The sequence below is a fragment of the Mastacembelus armatus genome, chromosome 3 (genome assembly GCF_900324485.2).
Source record: "Mastacembelus armatus chromosome 3, fMasArm1.2, whole genome shotgun sequence".
Taxonomy (NCBI): Eukaryota; Metazoa; Chordata; class Actinopteri; order Synbranchiformes; family Mastacembelidae; genus Mastacembelus; species Mastacembelus armatus.
This window is the reverse complement of record NC_046635.1, coordinates 15,714,022-15,734,522: the sequence shown is the minus strand read 5'-3', so window position 1 is coordinate 15,734,522 and position 20,501 is coordinate 15,714,022. Positions and strand designations below refer to the sequence as shown.

At 39.2% G+C, this 20,501-nt stretch overlaps 1 protein-coding gene across 1 annotated transcript; it reads right to left on the bottom strand.

Moving 5' to 3' along the window:
- Positions 1 to 3,856: 3,856 nt before the first annotated feature.
- On the bottom strand, positions 3,857 to 20,243 carry fam120b (family with sequence similarity 120 member B). Its single transcript, XM_026294134.1, is given in 17 exon segments — positions 3,857 to 3,969; positions 7,199 to 7,352; positions 7,561 to 7,767; positions 10,878 to 10,970; positions 16,062 to 16,234; positions 16,600 to 16,701; positions 16,865 to 16,965; positions 16,967 to 17,043; positions 17,131 to 17,400; positions 17,724 to 17,894; positions 17,896 to 17,920; positions 18,318 to 18,440; positions 18,672 to 18,805; positions 19,118 to 19,310; positions 19,725 to 19,776; positions 19,779 to 19,842; positions 20,232 to 20,243. Coding segments are annotated over 17 exon segments (2,016 nt in total). The 3' UTR covers positions 3,857 to 3,904.
- Between the last annotated feature and the right edge of the window lie 258 nt (positions 20,244 to 20,501).

Sequence of the window (20,501 nt, the reverse complement as noted above, 5' to 3'; positions counted from 1 at the left end):
CCTCCTTGAGATGGTTCTGCTCCTTCATTGGAGTCCAGCTGTGTTTAATTAAACTGATTGGATTTGATTAGGAAAGGCACACACCTGTGTATATAAGACCTTACAGCTCACAGTCCATGTCAGAGCAAATGAGAATCATGAGGTCGAAGGAACTGCCCAAGGAGCTGAGAGACAGAATTGCGGCAAGGCACAGATCTGGCCAAGGTTACAAAAGAATTTCTGCAGCACTCAAGGTTCCTAAGAGCATAGTGGCCTCCATAATCCTCAAATGGAAAAAGTTTGGGACGACCAGAACTCTTCCTAGACCTGGCCGTCCAGCCAAACTGAGCAATCGTGGGAGAAGAGCCTTGGTGAGAGAAGTAAAGAAGAACCCAAAGATCACTGTGGCTGAGCTCCAGAGAATGCAGTAGGGAGATGGGAGAAAGTTCCACAAAGTCAGCTATCACTGCAGCCCTCCACCAGTCGGGGCTTTATGGCAGAGTGGCCCGACGGAAGCCTTTCCTCAGTGCAAGACACATTGGGACAGAACGGACATTAAGGGACCGAACGACTGGTTGCAATTGAAGGAAAGATGAATGCGGCCAAGTACAGAGATATCCTGGAAGAAAACCTCTTCCAGAGTGCTCAGGACCTCAGACTGGGCTGAAGATTCACCTTTCAACAGGACAATGACCCTAAGCACACAGCTAAAATAATAAAGGAGTGGCTTCGGAACAACTCTGTGACCGTTCTTGACTGGCCCAGCCAGAGCCCTGACCTAAACCCAATTGAGCATCTCTGGAGAGACCTGAAAATGGCTGTCCACCAACGTTCACCATCCAACCTGACAGAACTGGAGAGGATCTGCAAGGAAGAATGGCAGAGGATCCCCAAATCCAGGTGTGAAAAACTTGTTGCATCATTCCCAAGAAGACTCATGGCTGTACTAGCTCAAAAGGGTGCTTCTACTCAATACTGAGCACAGGGTCTGAATACTTATGACCATGTGATATTTCAGTTTTTCTTTTTTAATAGATTTGCAAAAATTTCTACATTTCTGTTTTTTTGTGTCAAGATGTTACTGTTAGTATCTAATTAGTGCAAAGCACACAGAACAGCTGTAGCTGCTGCAGATCAGTTTTGCTGAGTGTACATTAATGAGAAATAAAATGAACTTTTTTGATTTTGGCAAATGGCTGCAATGACACAAAGAGTGAAAAATTTAAAGGGGTCTGAATACTTTCCGTACCCAGTGTATATGTAAGAAAATGACCATTTAGAAGGATTTTACATAACAACACTGTCCCTGAGGGTATTTATTACAGTTTTTCTCATTCGATTTTGTGCATTTTTTAGAACACAATTGAAGTTTACAGAACACTAAGTGAATTTCTCAGAACAAAGTGCGCAAACTGCAGACCTCAGTAGATGACCTACAAAACTGTGTAAGTTGCTCAAAATGTTTAGTCAATGTGTCAAAAGTAAATATTTATATCAATGAATATGTCAATACCATCAGTATGAAGAGACCTTATGAAATCTTTATGAACAAGACTGTCAAAATGTTTTGCCATGTTGTCAATAGAACAGTTTACACTGTGAGTATTTTCTAATGAAAACTGTCATGGCGTTTGGTAACAGTGACTGAAAATGAACAAGGCAACACTTTAAATTCTGTTCTGAGAAATGCACCAAAGCGATTAAAAAACTGTAACTTATATGTTACCTAACACATAATATTAACCATTATGCTCTGTAACAGGTGGTTTGTTGGCAGTTTGCCCATGTATGAACAGGTGTTGTAATTTAGGAAAATTGATATCTCCTCTCACATTTTCAACCAACATACAGTAACTGGATGCTGCTCACTTAAGAGTTTACAGCCTTGATAGTCGTTGTATAACACAACATGGGGCTTTGACCAAAATATTAACCAGTGTACAAGCTGATGTTTAACAGGTGTAATGTTTACCATGTTCACTATATTAATTTACTGTTAGTATCTAATTAGTGCAAAGCACACAGAACAGCTGTAGCTGCTGCAGATCAGATTTGCAGGTATTTGGTCCTAAATCAAAGCTCTTGACCTGATGATGGTAATGCATAACAATTTCAAAATGAAGATTATTACAATTCCACCTGATGGAATCATAAATGCAAAATTTTATGACAATTCAACCAATAGTCAAGACAGTAAGTAAGCAGTAAGTAAACAGTAAGTAAGTAGTGGCAGACTATTATTGCCTTGTTAGAGCAATGCTTTTCATTTGACTGAACAGAAGAAAACCCAAGACATGCATGATTACAAAACTAGATTGTATCAGTTAATTGCAAATAAATCACATACTTAGTTCCATGTCAAAATGTAATATACATTATAGGGATACATAACAAATACAGCTTAAATCTGTACAGTGGAAAATAAACACCAAATGTGCTCCAGTAGGTAAATTCAACCACAACGGAACACACCATCAAACATTACACTATTGAATATCATATTACAAAATATAACAAAACACCTGTGTCACACTGTACAGTATTATCATCATACAGATCTAGACACACATTTTCTAGGATGAGAAAATGAAACATGTGCTTGTGTAATGTTCACTGGAGTGGTTTTGTGGTCCCCACTGGATCAGCATAGGTGCTGCCCATTATTGCAATCACTGAACACCATAAGGGTTTATGTCAAATCCCCAAAGGGTGCCTGGTGTGAGGGCTTCACCAAGAAGAAAAACCTTAGAAAGTTTAAATAAGAAAAGGAATGAGACTGCACCCGAAGGGCAAAGACAACTGAGCCAATTCCAAGACAGAGGCCTGCAGAGGGGGCCTCATTGCTGCTTGAGGAACCACACCCAGCCACACAAACATACACACACATGCAGGAAGCTGATTTGTCTGGCAGCCAAAAGGGTTTTTCCTGTGGTTGAGGCAGATATTACTGACTGTACCCAAATTGCTCGTAACTCTTCCCCTTTGCTGTCTTCTCACCACTCTCATCCCTCTTATCCTGTCAACTGCCATTTACTCTATTCTTGGTTATCCACCTTTCAAATTCCTCTAGTGTGTTTCCTTTGTTGCTTGCCTCTCTATCCTCTTTCAATGTTTGTCTCTCTATTTTACACTGCTTTATATCTCTTCTTGTCCATTTTTGTTTCTCATGTTAACCTTCTATCACTCACTTCCTCTTCACCAAAGAAAACACACCCGCCCTCCTGTCATTATTATTATCTTGAAGGGGCAACTGGAAGCAAGTTAAGTATGTATAGCCTACTGAATGCCCCACCCTTGTCCCCTCTTCTTACACAATTGCCTACACCCACTCCACTCACCACAGTTACTAACCCAAAAACACACAGACTGTGCTGTAACTGGACCATGAGGAAAGACATTAGAAAGGTTTTGCCTGTACTTATATATTTCTCCAAAGTCACGTTTCCATAATTTGTCTAAACTAACTCCATATTTGTTACTATAAATTGGGATTAGAAGCAGTGATATAAAAACATAAAGTACAAACTTGGTTATAATTCTCTTAGATTTAAAAATGTTTGAACACATACATAGTTTTCTATAGAGTTATAAATTGGACCTAAACTTTATTTTCCCCTTTAGTGTTACCACTAAACAAGCATAGACTCTCCAGAATGGTGATGTTACATCTGTATAGGAGAATATGAAAGCCAAAACTGCTGCCTAACAATCTTTGAAAAAGCCTAAAAAGATTTCTACAGGGATTTTTCAACCATAGTGATACATTTTCATCACTGACAATTTTATAGTTTAACATATTAATTAAAGTTTATCATAACTCTAATGCCTACACATTGGATTGACTTTGGCCTATATATATAAAGTAAAGTATAAAGTACTATAGCTCATTTCTGTTTGTCAACTTCTATTTTGTACTGTTTATGCACTAAATGAAAACTTCAGTTTTATTCAGGGTTGAGCTATACTCCTGATGCAGGAGGCTGCGACCATCTGAGAAGAAGACAGAAAGGAGTGGACACAGGAGAAGAGGGGAAAATGGGATGTTATAAAACAAGTACAATCATAAGAAACATTAGAAATAACAGAGAGAGTTCAGTGATATTGCAGCGTTTTTATCCTGGGAGCCAGCTGCAACCTCCTCCTGTTGTGATATGACCGACCTCCGGATGGTTTTGAAGAATGGCTCATGCATGGAGGACCTCCATCATGACAGTTAAATGGTTTAGGATGAGGGTGAAAGCAACAAAGTGGATCAACCGTACAGTATAATAGTTTCAATCAGATGACAGTAAAACAAGCATTCAGGAGCTGAAAGGAGTAATGAAATTACTAATTCCACTTAATTATTTAGGTAGTTTGGCTGTGACTTACTTTATATTTATATTATATTGGTACTGGGATGGTACTTTGTCACATATTATTGATGATAACGGTTATACTGAAAAAATGTATATTTTTATTTTGCTAATAATACCCATATAATGATATTGGAAATAATCCAGAGCCAGTAACTATCTGGTTGAGACTCAAATATAGTAGGTGGCAGTACTGCACCTTAACGCCAATTGCCATGCACCATAAAGCAGGAAAAAGAAAAAACAACCATAATAAAACAGCTAACCACTTCCTATGATGGTGCGTGGCTACTACTGCCACGCAAAATCATGATGCTCTATCTGCACCCGAAAAAAGTGAGTTCACCAATGCAAGTGAGTTTTGGATTTCATACACAAAACAGCATATTAGAGACCTAAGTCTTCAAGAACTACATGGTAGAGAGAGTAGGTTGCAATTTGCTAGCCCTAATCTGGAAAATGTTGCAATAAGGTCTTAGTTGTAAACTAATGTTATGTAAAGTTATGTTATTCAATTGGACTTAAAAGTAGTTTCTGTCCTGGTTATTTGTTACACAGGGTCAAATAAGTATGACAGAGCCAGGAATTCAGTTAAGCTAATGCTGTTTGAGTCAATGGATAAGAAAATAAATTATTTGCCTACTTCATAAAAGTAACAAAGTTAAAGATGATTTTGAATTGTAACATATTTATACAGCTTATACAGATATTGTAATATCTAATAATATTGTTATTGTTAATTCTTTTAGTCGTAATAGTTGTGTAGTGAAAATATAATATAGTGAAAGCCATAATTACTGCAATTGGACTTGAACTGGACTAGCAAGTGATGAGTTAATTCAGACTTTGCTTGTGCTCCAACATCTTATGAATTCTACAATAGTCTTGTAAAATCTCATTAACTAATGTCTTTTTGTCAATCTTATCAGAGTGAGATTCAGATTAAAACCAAAAAAGGGAGAGAAATAAGATTATAAAGAGATTATGGATTATCTATACCGTCACAACTCCCAGCCAGAGAAAAAATGTCCTTGACCAACAAATATGTGCCATATAGGTTTTGGTTTTTTTGGACTAAAATAAACTGAAGAAATGTGGGACAGCAGTCATACTGGATTTACTGTTGGAGTGTAATTGCACTCCAACAGGCAGGCAAAGGAGATATTTGCTGAGGAGACTAAACATCTGGCCTGATTCCAAATAAAAACCAACCATGCCTTAAAATGACACAACATAGCGCCACCACTACTTTCACATACACACACATGCATGCACACACGCAAACACACACACACACACACACACACACACACACACACACACACACACACACACACACGCACACACACACACACACACACACACACACACACACTCACTCACTTCATGTCCTCACAATTCTGTAGTAATGATTGGTGTCAGTTTCTGGCAGAAATTAAACACTGATATAGAACAGTGTACAACCTTCCATATTAAAAACCAAAACCAAAAATATCCTCATGAGACCCATGTGGGCTGAGGCAGACAGTTCGGCACAAATCAGAAACTCTATGCCAACATGGTATTCAGAGGAACGGTCACAAAAATTTTAGTTGCAGGGCTGAAAAGAAACTGCGGGTTACATTTTCACAAGCTGCTGCTGAGTCTTCTTCTAGGATTTACCATTAAGCAGGACAGAGTCTGTGTATAATGGTGAGTATATTTAAAGATTAGTAAAGAAATAGAAATGTAATTGGAAAGCCAGAAAAAGAAAATTAGAAAATGCAACAGAGCCAGGTTGAGAAAAAAACTGGATGAAGAGTAAAATAGAGCAGAATAACTAAGGGGAATGGGAGCAAAAAAGGGTAGAGACAGAAGAAAGACGTCTGTAATCAGTTAGTCTTGTGTGTCTTAAAATAGAGCTCTCCCAGCTTATAAACAGAAACCTATTATTACTAGTACACTGACAAAGCAAGTCTCACTCGCATGCATGTGCACATGATGGTATGTGTTAAGGCTGCAGCACACATGTAGTTCATTACAGCATGGCCCTCTGGGTAATGTGGTTCATTGCGGAGCACCAGTGAACTACAACCACAAATCAACGGTCACAATAAAATGCTGCTTCTCCATTTGGCTTCAGAAATATTTCATCTGAGCTAGTTTGTGCTACACAGATTCATGAACGCCTTTTAGTTTATTTGGACTTTGACAGTGATTAATAAAAGTAATATAACAATGACGTACTGAAGCCTTAAAAATACTGCAACACAGACATCATCCCTTAATAATGTTTCATTTGGTATTTCTGTCTATTTATTGAAAATTTAAGCAACAGGGGTATAAAAACAGGAAACATAGGAAGAGAAAAATGGCCCATGATATGCAAAAAGGTTATGTGACAAACTTATTCATTAAAACAACCATGAATATCAATAATTTTGCACTTCTAAAGAACACTAAAGATTAATCTTTCATCATGTTTCATCATGGCCTTGTGTCACTGACAGGAAAGATTACAGTTGGACATAGCAGGGCTAGCTATTTCTCATTTCCAGTGTTTATGCTAAAATAAGATGACTGGCTATACGCTGTTTCCTTCTACTCAAAAAACTGATGAGGCTGGCATTCATCTTCTCATTTAATTCGCTGCCAGAAAGCAAACAAATGTCAATATTTAACTATTGCTTTTAAGTGTTTCAGATAAACACAGTGATATCTTTCCCAAAAATGCAAAGAGTGCCCCTCAGAAGACATGTAGCACTGGTGAAGCAGTAACAACTGTTCACAAACACTAGTCACAAATGGAAAGGTTGGCCTGTATTGAAAAGATCTGTAAAAAGAAGGTGTCTGAGGTTGGGTAGAATGTATGTCAGACATCTCACCTGTGTGTGTGTCCCTGTATCTGGGTCCTGGTGTAGTTTTATGACTTTGCTTTGATGCATTGCATCTGGGTCTGGACCGGAGGACTCTGACTTTCTTCCTGCAGGTTTCTAGAAGTTTCTCTTGCAGGCAGACAAACAAAGACAAACAGGATGACTGCAGAGAGAGGTAGACAATAAGACATAAATTAAAATAATTCCGTTTATAGAAGGCAAAAAAAAAAAATCCAAAAAACATAAAGCTATTTATAACAACAGACAATTGGGTTACTTTTTTGCCTTCTTAAAATCTTTCTACATACAGCTCATGTACAAATAAAACCACACATACACATTTCTCTTTTTGTTTTTCTGTTTGGAGTCACACTGCTGTCCAGGAGCACAGTTTTTTCTGTGCTGCTATGTGCCAGCAAGTACTTTGAGTGAAACAGTCGCCCATCGAAGCTGTGCCAAGGCATCAGGACAGCATTTGGCAGTGGGCAGCCACTGGCACAGTTTGCACCCAGCAGGTAGCTTAGTCCTCGGACGTATAGTGATCCCAGCTGCACTGCATGACTGGAGAGAAAAGGCAGCTGAGAGCAAAGAAAGAAAAAACTTGGGTTTTTTATTTGGTTGGGAGCACATCTTTATCATGAGGCATGAGTGTACTTGACGCATACTTGTGTCCCAAATACATCCCTTCAACTCCAACTTAAACTAAATAACAGATCCTCAACCATTCACTTCACTATACATTCAGAAACCTAACTGATGTAGTAATGTAAGGCAGTTTTAGATCATTACCAATAGTATCACAAAATACATCTACATAAACTAACCTAAGCTGAGTGGTAACAACCAAATACATCCTCCTCATCATTTAAGCAGTCCAGCTATACAAAGTCATGTTTTTTCACTTCCTTATGCCACAACCCCAAACAAACTCCTTAAATTTCCCCTGCTACTTAAAATAATTAGTGTTTCCCAGAACACATTTTGCACAATTTTCTAACCCCTATTCAGTTGTGCTTTGAGTTAGTGAACACTCTCTACTATTATGTTATGTTATGTTATGTTTAGCTAAAGCCCTCTCACAACAAAATTGTCCCTTCACACTAGCTGTAGGAACCATTGACTGTAGAAGGCTATATACACCATAAATTTGTTTCAAGATCTTTCTGAATTTTTACTGTTGCATAAAAACTGTTCACTACTAAAATTAACTTTTAAAATGGTGGTGCTGTTGGCTTAATGTTTTGCTCAGTACTCAGGCATGCCTCCCCTGCAACAGCTCAGTGTCCCCCATTTTGGGAGTCAGGCCACCCACTGTTAACTTCACTTTGCTTCACCGTGCAGAACACAGTGATCTTGTTTACATGCCTGGGTGTAGCCCTGTTTTGTTCTTCTCTGGTCGTGTGCTTGCTCTCCCATCTGCTCTTTGATTTCAGGTTCTGAGCAAGTTGGCCTATCGTGGCTCTCATGTTCTGTCCTGAGTGGCTAACTCAACCAGGAAAAAACAATCCTCTTTGAGTACACTCAAGAAAACAGAGGAGACAAGGACAAGCGTTTGATTTGTGTGGTGGCAGGGTCCACTATCACCCATAGCGACACTTGATGCAACCAAAGTCATTTAAAATCAGCCAGCCAGTTGCTGATGCTCTGTAGCAGTGTGTTTTTTAATACAGGGAACAGGCTGCTATCCTGACTCAGTCTTCCATCCAAGTATTAACCATGTCTAACCCTGCCTGCCTCGATGGGTAGACAAGATCGGGCTTGACCAGGGTCAAGTGCAAAGGCCAAGTGAGAACATATGTTGCCCCTTATTTATCTAAATGTTCTTGCTTTGTAGAAGAAAGCAAAGTGGTCCAGTAAATAAATATGTAAGTAATAAAAATGCCAGTGCCACTGGCCATGCATAGCCTCAACCAAACTGCAGTCTCTATTTGTTGTTTGTTGAAGTGCTTGCTCATAAGGGATTTGTTGGGTTTTTTATTTTTTGTTTTTTGTAAAGTGCCTTGAGATGATTGTATTGTGATTTGGTGCTATAAATTATATTATATTATAAATAAAATTGAATCAATTGAATTGAATTGAATTAAAAATGCAAATAAACTGCAAATAAATTTCCTTAATGGTCCAAACCCACTTCCAGAAAATCTTGATTAATGAAACAGATTCTTTATGCTTACCATTAAGCACTGTAAATGTTTGTATAATCAATTTTTTTGTACAATGGATTCATTAAGTATGATAAAAGAGTAAAGCTACGTTGTTTGCTGACAAGTACTACTAATAATTGCGATGACAAAAGAGAAAATGGACAGTAAAGAAAAACAGGATAACAAAGTGGAAGCAAGCAAATTACCTGTAAGGACAGCAGGCAGAGGGTTGACAGTGTGTGTATGTTTTCTGTTCTCACCTGTCTTCTAGCAAACTGATAACAGTGATTATGTACACACACACGGAGCCCTGCCTGCCACCTGTTTTCAGTCAAACACAAATTCACAGACAAAAGCTTGAAGTGCTACATAAAACACATCGACACAAACACAGAGAGAGAAGAAAGACAAAAAACTAATCAAGTGCAAAAAGAACATGAAAGCACAGAAAGTGAGAGAGGTAAAGACATTACTGTGTGTGCCCAGCGAGGCAGTGTGTGCTTAGTGTAAGAAGTTTCATGTGGTGAACTTTGGCCAGGACAGGAGACCTTCGCCAGCACACTCTCTGTCACTCACAAAACACATGCAGGCACAACCCATGCACACACAAGCTACAATCACTGTCCCATGGGGAGGAATGTTGCAACGAAACCAATGCATTCCAAAACCTACAAAGAACCCCTTTTCGCCTCTAACCACATACAAAAATGTTGTGACTCCTTTCCACACAGCATGTCTGTTTTTTCTATAGCTGTGGGGACACTTGAAATAATACATCCACTAGCCCCTTACCTTCACCTCAATTATCAGAACTAAGCACAAAACCCCAACCTAAATCTGATTCTAACCTGAACCATAGTCCAAGTCCAAGTCCACAAAGTCTTAACCCTGGAACAACCATTTGAAGGTGTGAGGAATGGCCAAAATGGCCCCCAAAAATGCAAGGGTTCTTCCAACATGCACATAAGCACACTGATGTGGGAAAACAGTCCAATTTGTCACATTTACATATTAACATCTAGTACAAACACACAAGAGCAACCTTCTCCATTCAATATTAAAGTACAAAAAGAAAGTCTGTTAGTTACAATACACCACATATAACAAATACTTTATTAAAACCTGCATTTATTAGAGATATGTCTGTGTTCATATAGTTAATCCATACATTAGTCAGGGTGTTAACACCTCTCCTGTAATCCTGAACCTTTCCCAGAACACTATACTCAAATCAAAGCCCAACCCTAATCATTGTGTAAAAAACCTATGAGCAGCAATTATTCAAATTACTAGACATAATGTATCTACAAGAGTTCGAGTGACATTAACCAAGCTCACTGAAAATTTTGTGGGAAGATGGAGGTATTGTTTATACCTCAAATACTTAGATTTATACTTTATGTTTTAGTGCATTTAGACCTAAAAAAAGACACACTATTGTCCTTAGATGAAGATTGCTTTGATGATAATCACTCAAACAAATCCCACACTGGATATCACATTATGTACAGTATGTGTATTTGTGTATGTTTGCTTATAACGACCTTGATTTGCTGAAGCTCATGAGGGGGTTTTAGTCTGAGACACACAGCCTGACTCAGGTAAGCATCCACATCCTCTAGTGATAAAGTCTGTACCTGAAAACACACACACACAAACACACACACACACACACACACACACACACACTCAACATGAGATTAATCAATACAATCACCCTACAGATTTCCCCTGCCTGCCTGTTATGATGCCTCTTTGCACCCTGTGCATTGCTCTGCTGCTTTCTCCTGGTCTGTGCTCAGCTCGCTCTCGCCCTTATAGTACATCACCTAAACCAGTGTCTCCAACACTTCAGACATCATCATGCTTAGTACACAGATATCCTCTCCATTTCCCTGCCACATTGAGTGTCCTCATAATTGCAAGTACCTAAACCTTCTCATTACTCTAACTAATGCCAATCTGTTTTCTATCTATTCATTTGCTCATAGGAAAAATACCAAATCACAATACAAATCATCTCAAGGCACTTTACAAAAACTAAAACTAAAAACCCAACAATTCCCTTATGAGCAAGCACTTGGCGACAGTGGAGAGGAAAAAACTCCCTTTAACGGAAGAAAAAAACCTCCAGCAGAACCGGGCTCAGTTTGGGCGGCCATCTGCCTCGACCGGTTGGGGTGAGTGGATAGAGCAGAGAGAAAAGAACAGCAACAATAAACAACAAATAGACACTGCAAGTTGGTGGGGCCAGTAACTGCACATCAGCGATAAACAGCTCCAGGACCAGGGACACCTGCAGAAGGTACAGAGAGAGGGAGAGAGAGAGAGAGAGAGGGAGGGAGAGAGCACAAACTAGGGGAGAGAGAGAGCACAAGGTTAGTAACATTCAATGGTGGAATATACATGAGGTGGGAGAGAAGGGGGGGGGGGTTAGGGTAGGGGAGCTCAGTGCACCGATGGTCCTCGGGCAGTCTAGGCCTATAGCAGCATAACTAACTAAGGGATGGTTCAGGGTTGCCTGAAGCCAGCCCTAACTATATGCTTTGTCAAAGAGGAAGGTTTTAAGTCTAGCCTTAAAAGTACAGAGAGTGTCTGCCTCCTGAACCCAGGCTGAGAGCTGGTTCCACAGGAGAGGAGCTTGATAGCTAAAGGCTCTGCCTCCCATTCTGCTTTTGAGAACTCTGGGAACCACAAGTAGGCCTGCACTCTGAGAGCGAAGTGGTCTATTGGGATAATATGGTACTATGAGGTCTTTAAGGTATGAAGGAGCTTGATTATGAAGGGATTTGTATGTGAGAAGAAGGATTTTAAATTCTATTCTATATTTTACAGGGAGCCAATGAAGAGAAGCCAATATAGGAGAAATATGATCTCTCTTGCTAGTTCCTGTCAGGACTCTGGCTGCGGCATTCTGGATTAATTGGAGGCTTTTTATTAAGATATTAGGACATCCAGATAGTAATGAGTTACAGTAATCTAGCCTTGAGGAAACAAATGCATGGACTAGTTTTTCTGCATCATTTTGAGACAGGATGTTCCTAATTTTGGAAATGTTGCGTAGGTGAAAGAATGCAGTTCTAGAAATTTGTTTTATGTGTGAGTTAAAGGACATGTCCTGGTCAAAAATAACTCCAAGGTTTTTTACAGTAGTGCTGGAGGCCAGGGCCATCTAGAGTAGCTATAATTTTAGAAAAGTTATTTCTGAGATTTTTAGGCCCAAATATAATGACTTCTGTTTTCTCCGAGTTTAAAAGTAAAAAGTTACTGGTCATCCAAGCCTTTATGTCAGTTAGACAGGCTTGAAGTCTGGTTAACTGGTTTGTGTTAACAGGTTTAATAGATAGATATAACTGAGTGTCATCCGCATAGCAGTGGTAATTAATAGAGTGCTTCCTAATGATATATCCTAAAGGAAGCATGTACAGGGTGAACAGAATCGGTCCTAGCACAGAACCTTGTGGAACTCCATAACTAACTTTTGTTCGTGTGGAAGGTTCATCATGGACATGAACAAACTGGAATCTGTCCGATAAATAGGATTGGAACCACTTTAACGCTGTTCCTCTGATACCAATCACATGCTCCAGTCTCTGTAATAAGATGTTGTGGCCAATGGTGTCGAATGCTGCACTAAGGTCTAGGAGGACAAGTATCGAAACAAGTCCATTATCTGAGGCTAAGAGAAGATCGTTGGTAACTTTCAACAGTGCTGTTTCTGTACTATGATGTGCTCTAAATCCTGATTGGAAATCTTCAAATAGTTCATTCCTGTGTAAGTGGTCTGATAGCTGCTTAGCAACAGCTTTTTCTAGGATTTTAGAAATAAATGGCAGGTTGGATATTGGTCTATAATTAGCCAAGACTCCTGGATCAAGACTAGGCTTTTTGAGTAAAGGTTTGATTACTGCAGTCTTAAAGGCCTGTGGTACGTAGCCTGATACTAGAGATAAATTTACCAAGTCCAATAAAGATGAGTTCATTAATGGCAGGGTGCCTTTAAGCAGTCTAGTCGGGATGGGGTCCAAGAGACACGTTGATGATTTCGATGAAGCAACTACTGATGTAAATTCAGAGAGATCTATAGGAGAGAAGCAGTCTAAACATAACTGAGGTCCTACAGATGATTCAAGAGCTACTGTAGTAAAAGATTCATTTATTGCAGGTATAGGAAGCATCTGCTGAATTTTATCTCTAATAGTCTAATAGTCACATTTCAGTGTGTCTTCTGTGTGGGTAAGTTTGGTTTGTCTGCTCTCTATCGCAACAATTCAACAGAGCAAGAAACAATGCTGAAGGCAAAAAACAAAGGTGCACAGCTGTGTGCTCAAAACAAACAATTCCTGGAGCTATTTGAACAGTTAGTTACAAGGGAATGTGAATGCAGTAGCGATCAGACAAACGTTACTGTTACTATTTTGTACATTATGTTATACAGGCAGGTCTTTCACATACTTTGAACAGCAGTGCTACAGGAATTCAAACTGAAAACAAGTCATTACAACAAGATTACAAACATCACAACTATGGGCAGGTGCATTCAGAACATATTCATATGTACAGAGGGTACGGAAAGTATTCAGACCCCTTTAAATTTTTCACTCTGTGTCATTGCAGCCATTTGCCAAAATCAAAAAAGTTCATTTTATTTCTCATTACTTTGTATTGTATTGTATTTCTCACTCAGCACCCCATCTTGACAGAAAAAAACAGAAATGTAGAAATTTTTGCAAATTTATTAAAAAAGAAAAACTGAAATATCACATGGTCATAAGTATTCAGACCTTGTGCTCACTATTGAGTAGAAGCACCCTTTTGAGCTAGTACAGCCATGAGTCTTCTTGGGAATGATGCAACAAGTTTTTCACACCTGGATTTGGGGATCCTCTGCCATTCTTCCTTGCAGATCCTCTCCAGTTCTGTCAGGTTGGATGGTGAACGTTGGTGGACAGCCATTTTCAGGTCTCTCCAGAGATGCTCAATTGGGTTTAGGTCAGGGCTCTGGCTGGGCCAGTCAAGAACGGTCACAGAGTTGTTCCAAAGCCACTCCTTTGTTATTTTAGCTGTGTGCTTAGGGTCATTGTCCTGTTGAAAGGTGAACCTTCGGCCCAGTCTGAGGTCCTGAGCACTCTGGGAGAGGTTTTCTTCCAAGATATCTCTGTACTTGGCCGCATTCATCTTTCCTTCAATTGCAACCAGTCGTCCTGTCCCTGCAGCTGAAAAACACCCCCACAACATGATGCTCCCACCACCATGTTTCACTGTAGGGATTGTATTGGGCAGGTGATGAGCAGTGCCTGGTTTTCTCCACACATACCGCTTAGAATTAACGCCAAAAAGTTCAATCTTGGTCTCATCAGACCAGAGAATCTTATTTCTCATAGTCTGGGAGTCCTTCATGTGTTTTTTAGCAAGCTCTATGCAGGCCTTCATGTGTCTTGCACTGAGGAGATGCTTCCGTCGGGCCACTCTGCCATAAAGCCCCGACTGGTGGAGGGCTGCAGTGATAGTTGACTTTGTGGAACTTTCTCCCATCTCCCTACTGCATCTCTGGAGCTCAGCCACAGTGATCTTTGGGTTCTTCTTTACCTCTTTCTCCAAGGCTCTTCTCAGTTGAGGCACCAAGGCTCAGTTTGGCTGGACGGCCAGGTCTAGGAAGAGTTCTGGTCGTCTCAAACTTTTTCCATTTGAGGATTATGGAGGCCACTGTGCTCTTAGGAACCTTGAGTGCTGCAGAAATTCTTTTGTAACCTTGGCCAGATCTGTGCCTTGCCACAATTCTGTCTCTCAGCTCCTTGGGCAGTTCCTTCGACCTCATGATTCTTATTTGCTCTGACATGCACTGTAAGGTCTTATATAGACAGGTGTGTGCCTTTCCTAATCAAGTCCAGTCAGTTTAATTAAACACAGCTGGACTCCAATGAAGGAGCAGAACCATCTCAAGGAGGATGAGAAGAAATGGACAGCATGTGAGTTAAATATGAGTGTCACTGCAAAGGGTCTGAATACTTATGACCATGTGATATTTCAGTTTTTCTTTTTTAATAATTTTGAAAAAGTTTCTATATTTCTGTTTTTTTCTGTCAAGATGGGGTGCTGAGTGTACATTAATGAGAAATAAAAGGAACTTTTTTGATTTTGGCAAATGGCTGCAATGACACAAAGAGTGAAAAATTTAAAGGGGTCTGAATACTTTCCGTACCCACTGTATATTCATAGCCCTACTGGAGTTATTAGACCTGTTGTTGATAAGAGCTGGAGTTTCAAAAAAACTGTGTCTGTGGCTAAAGTGAGACCCCAATAGTTCATGCATTAATTCATGCATTCATTCTTTTTCTACATTGGGTGGCCCAATAAGAGCAGTTTTACTGTCTTTTGCATGATCACCCTGTTCATACAGGACAACATTTCACAAAGCAAATCAAGCATTTAGACATACTCCCAAACTTAAAAAGTGCAGAAAAGATTTCAGAATAAAATAGTAAAATGATACATCATTGGGAAAGGTCAGTTGCTGTGGCATTAAAATCACACTAGCTAAGCTAGCAATAGCTAAGCCATGAAAAAACTGTCAACAACTCATCACAAACTGACTAGAAAGTAAAATAATAATTGTGTATGTATTGCACATGTAAATCCCAAATCAAAACCGGTTTTGTTTATTTGTCCATTAAATGGCGTATGAGTTGATTTTGAAAACTATGTACAGAACAAAAACCTATTGCTACCTGGAGGACTATGTAAGTGACCAGACAAAGAGTTGCCAGGAAAAAGTCTTCAATAGTGCCATATAACTCAGAAAACTCCTGGCAGTCAATTACTGAAAGGAAGGATGTCAGGCGAAGGACAGAAACTTCAGGACCATTGCCAAACCACAGCCATTCCAGACTGGGATGATCATCTACAAATACAGACAGATTTGGAAAGGAAAAACACTGCCGGATATTGCTTTATTTGCATAAAAACTGCATAAATGCTGATATCTTTAACAAGTGCATTAGGCTTAATAGGGGTAAGCAACTTTTCAGAGTCATTATGATGACCACTGGTGCCTAAAAGGTTAGTCTAAAATGATTAATTATAGAGAAACACATGGTTCCTAGGTAGTATTGGTGAATTTCACAGTGAATCACTGTGAGAAAAATTCAACAGAGACACTCATTATTTTCAACACGCAGAGTTAAATAGAGTTGCAACAAGCTTTAATCCTAGCCTGAGCCTAAGGATACAGAGAGAACCTTAATAGGAAACTAGAAGAAACACTACTTGGAAGACTGAGTGGGAAAGGATAGACTAGTTCAGGTTCCTTCAATGGGTTTCCAGGGTAGACAAACCATTCCCTAATCACTGGAAGGTCCTCAGGGCTGCCTGAAAACAGACAAAAAAGTCAAAGTTAGACATAGATTGCCTTCATACCTCTGTCTGCAGGAAGACAGACATTCCTATCTTTAATTTTAAAGACTACAGTTTACACAAGACCAAAGAGTAAAAGGGAAAACTCTACTCATATCATTCATAGCGTTTATCCTACTACCATGTCCAAGTAGCAGCAACCCATAGGTGTTTTGTCTGCAGGGTTTATAGACAAGAGCCTGAGGCAGCAATTCAGCATCTTTCTCATCCTCCAAACTTGCTACACTCAATGACTCCCTCACACACAACATTGTACATCATAAAACCCTCTGCTGCTACATGCTTCTCTCTACAAGCCTGGTGGAGAAAGCAACAAATATTTAGCCACTGAAAAGACATCTACAAGAAACATACAGTTTATGTACATGATAATAACAATAATACCTTTAATATTTGTGGACTAACATATTTCCCAAAAGCAGAGGCAGAGGGAATTCCAGAGATGTCACCTTGCTGAAAAGCTTCCTTTCCAGGAAGTAAATAGGAGCATATACCCTTCTTCAATAGCTCTCTATGAGGACCTGATAGCTTTAGAGACTGAGTGATATGCCCAATCTCTTCCTCCTCTCTACCACACAAAAGGCTCACAAACTGTGATACAGCCAGCACGACCTGTCCCTGATGAGCACCAGAGTGTGGTGTAGGATTGTTTTTCTTGGAAAACAACAAATCAGAGAAGTCTGTTTATAAACAAGATAAGAGTTTTGTTCTCTGCAGACAAAAGTAAACTGTTTTATTTCCCCTATGTTGATCTTGTGCTTATTATGGAAACTATATACACTCAGGGGTGCAAACTCGTCAGGGGTGAAAAAGGTGACAAACTAAACTATCCACCCCTCTCTCTTGATTATAAATGGGTGAACTCAGCATTCATGTTACTAAAATCAAGAATCATTAGTAGCAAATGTGGTATTTATGTGGAAAGGATAAGTAAATACAATTAAATTCAGTAAAATTGAATTCATTGAAAACATCACACACCTGTATGTTGCCATGGCACTGTTCCTGATGTGCTGCATGTGTTCCTCTGACACCACATCATTACCCAGGAGACAAGCCAGCAAAGGTAGCTGGTTAACAGCTAATCCAATGGCTCAACAGAGCTTCTGTCTGTCGTACAGGACAGTGGTGAGACTGTTCATCTGCATTCTTTGCCACTGACAGGTAGCGGGCACTTTAAAAAAAATAAAAACTACATGTTCATATCAGATAGTTCGTCCAAATGACTTATCAAGAACATAAAGTCCCAGAATACATAAATCCGTAATCATATACAGTATTTAAATTGGGACCAGTAGATACCTCAATCAATTCAACAGGTCACTTTTCCAACCAATTTTTTAGTAACAGTTTGTGTTCAATAAATATTTGTTAACTTGAATTTAGCCTGTAAATTACTATTCCAGAGATGCTGGCTTCTAGTACCTAAAAAGGGGATCTGGGGGGGATGTGCTGGAGCCTATCCGAGCTCTCCTTGGGTGAAAGGTTGCCTAAAAAGGGAAAGTCTTTAATTTTAATAAACAAAACAACTGGTATTTTATAAGTATAGCAACATAGTCATTTTGATAAACCTGTCATACATGATGAAATCTGAGTCCTGTCCCAAAATGCCCATACAGCATTTCTGACGAGCGTAGCTTGCAATCTCATAGTCAGCCTCTTGTAGAGAACAGAACACTTCCTGACCCAGTGACCTGTAAAAGAAAATATATATTCATATTATATTATATTAATATAAACTATAACTAAATAAGAAAAAAAAAACAATGATAAGACGCTAGTTCTGCCATTTAAGAGCAGGAACACCAGCCATTGTCAGATATCTGACAATATCTGGCATTTTAAAATATACCTCACTTTATTGTTAGTGTTAATATTAATTGAAAGATGGCTACTGCATTGTAACCAGTCTTATAAATCCTGACCTGAGAGCAAACCATGTAAAAGTTGCCAGAGCAGAAGGTAAACAAAAGTGGTCTCTACCAGGCTGCTCTCCATATGCCTTGACGTGATGAAATACTTTAGAAACTTCCTCATTCATGTGGCATCTCCTCTTTACCTGTTTATAAGAGAGGTGGTACTTTATATACTTAAAGGTCACTTAATTACACTGCAGGCTCTTCAGTTTTAGATTTCAATATGAGAAACATTAAATACCTCATGCTTGCTTGTTTTAAATATTATGAAATTATGTATTATCATATTCCTGTATTATCTATAGAGAATAATCTGCCAATACACTCCCTAAATAAAAACAGGAGTGGGTTGAATCTTTTAATAGGTGCAATTTTAACATGAGTTGAATCACAGCATCTTAAAAATATTTTCTAAGTAAAAACATTTGAACACCTCACAGTGTTCCTTTCCTCACCCACTCTTGTCTCTTCTGCTTTTCCACGACCCCATCAAAGAAAAACACTAGTCTGATGCTTGCTGAGGTAAACGCCTCCACCCAGCTCTTCAGGATGTCCATATACTCCCTCCATTGACCCCCACACACTCAGTCCTTACATGAGTACCAGTGACGCAGGCAGGCCATACCATCCCCACTGAGTGTGGGATCTACAGAAGAGTGAAAATACAAATTTAACAGAAAGCAGGCCTTAATTCATAGAAGCTGAGTCATAGCAACTGGACTTCATGTGGACTGAGTCTTCACAGACAGCTTTGATTCAAACTGTGTCATCCTGACAAATGTTTTTATATTTTGTTTCAGTTCTCTGCTAATTATTTTGATGGTTTGGTTTGTGAAAATTCTGAATATAGCGCTTGAGTGCTCTGGAACTTTGTTAAAATAGTTTCCAATTGACTTTAGGGGCTGCACAGCAGATAGACTGACCCTGCCTTTACTTTTAATTCAGATGAGCACTTATATCTGCGTCCCTAGGATGGATTTTTTGTTTGTTTGTTTGATGGAATCTGACTGGGGTCAGCATGTTTGTTACTAATATCCCCAATCTCCTTCCCTGTCAACTGGTGTTAGTTGTACTTGGCAGTGTTGCTGGCCTTTGTCAGCATACTCTCTAGCCACACAGTAACACAGGCTTCTGGACAGCAGCGGTCCAGAAAATACTGAAGAATATTGAACACCCATTCCTACAAACAAACAAAAAAAGAGAGTGAGAGTGAATTCACTGAAAACGTCTTAAATAACATAGCAAGGTGCTAACGTTATTTAACGAATTAACGTCATGCCAGTTTACTGTCTGTCACATTCGTTTTACTTCTTCAGAAAAATCTCATATTTTATCGGTGTATTTAGTGAATAAGTGTCGATTTCACATTGCTGACAAACAATACGACAGCTTGCCAGGGATAAACGTATTGATTTCGTGGCAGATGCATTCCGTGCCGTCACAAAAAACGTATGCCTATGCCCATATATAGCATTATACAGCAAAAACTTACTTTATTGGTGCACACGAGCAGCTTCTATCTGCGTTGTGTTTACTCGGTGTTAATGCAAATTACTTCCGATCATCTACGCGTGGCGTCATCACGTTGCAAAACAGAACACATGCACAGCGCATGCAGCTCACCAACACGAGAAGTGTGTGAAGATAAAGTATTGTCAGAGGTGGCAAAAGTACTCACTATACTTAAGTATGTGTGAAAAAAGACTGGTAAAAGTAGTAGTAGTAGTACTGATTCAACTCCTTTACTCAAGTAAAAGAAAGGAAAGTAAAAGGAAAGTAAAAGAAAGGAAAAGAAAGTACAGTCTCAAATGTACTTAGGTGCTTAGGTACTTAGGTACT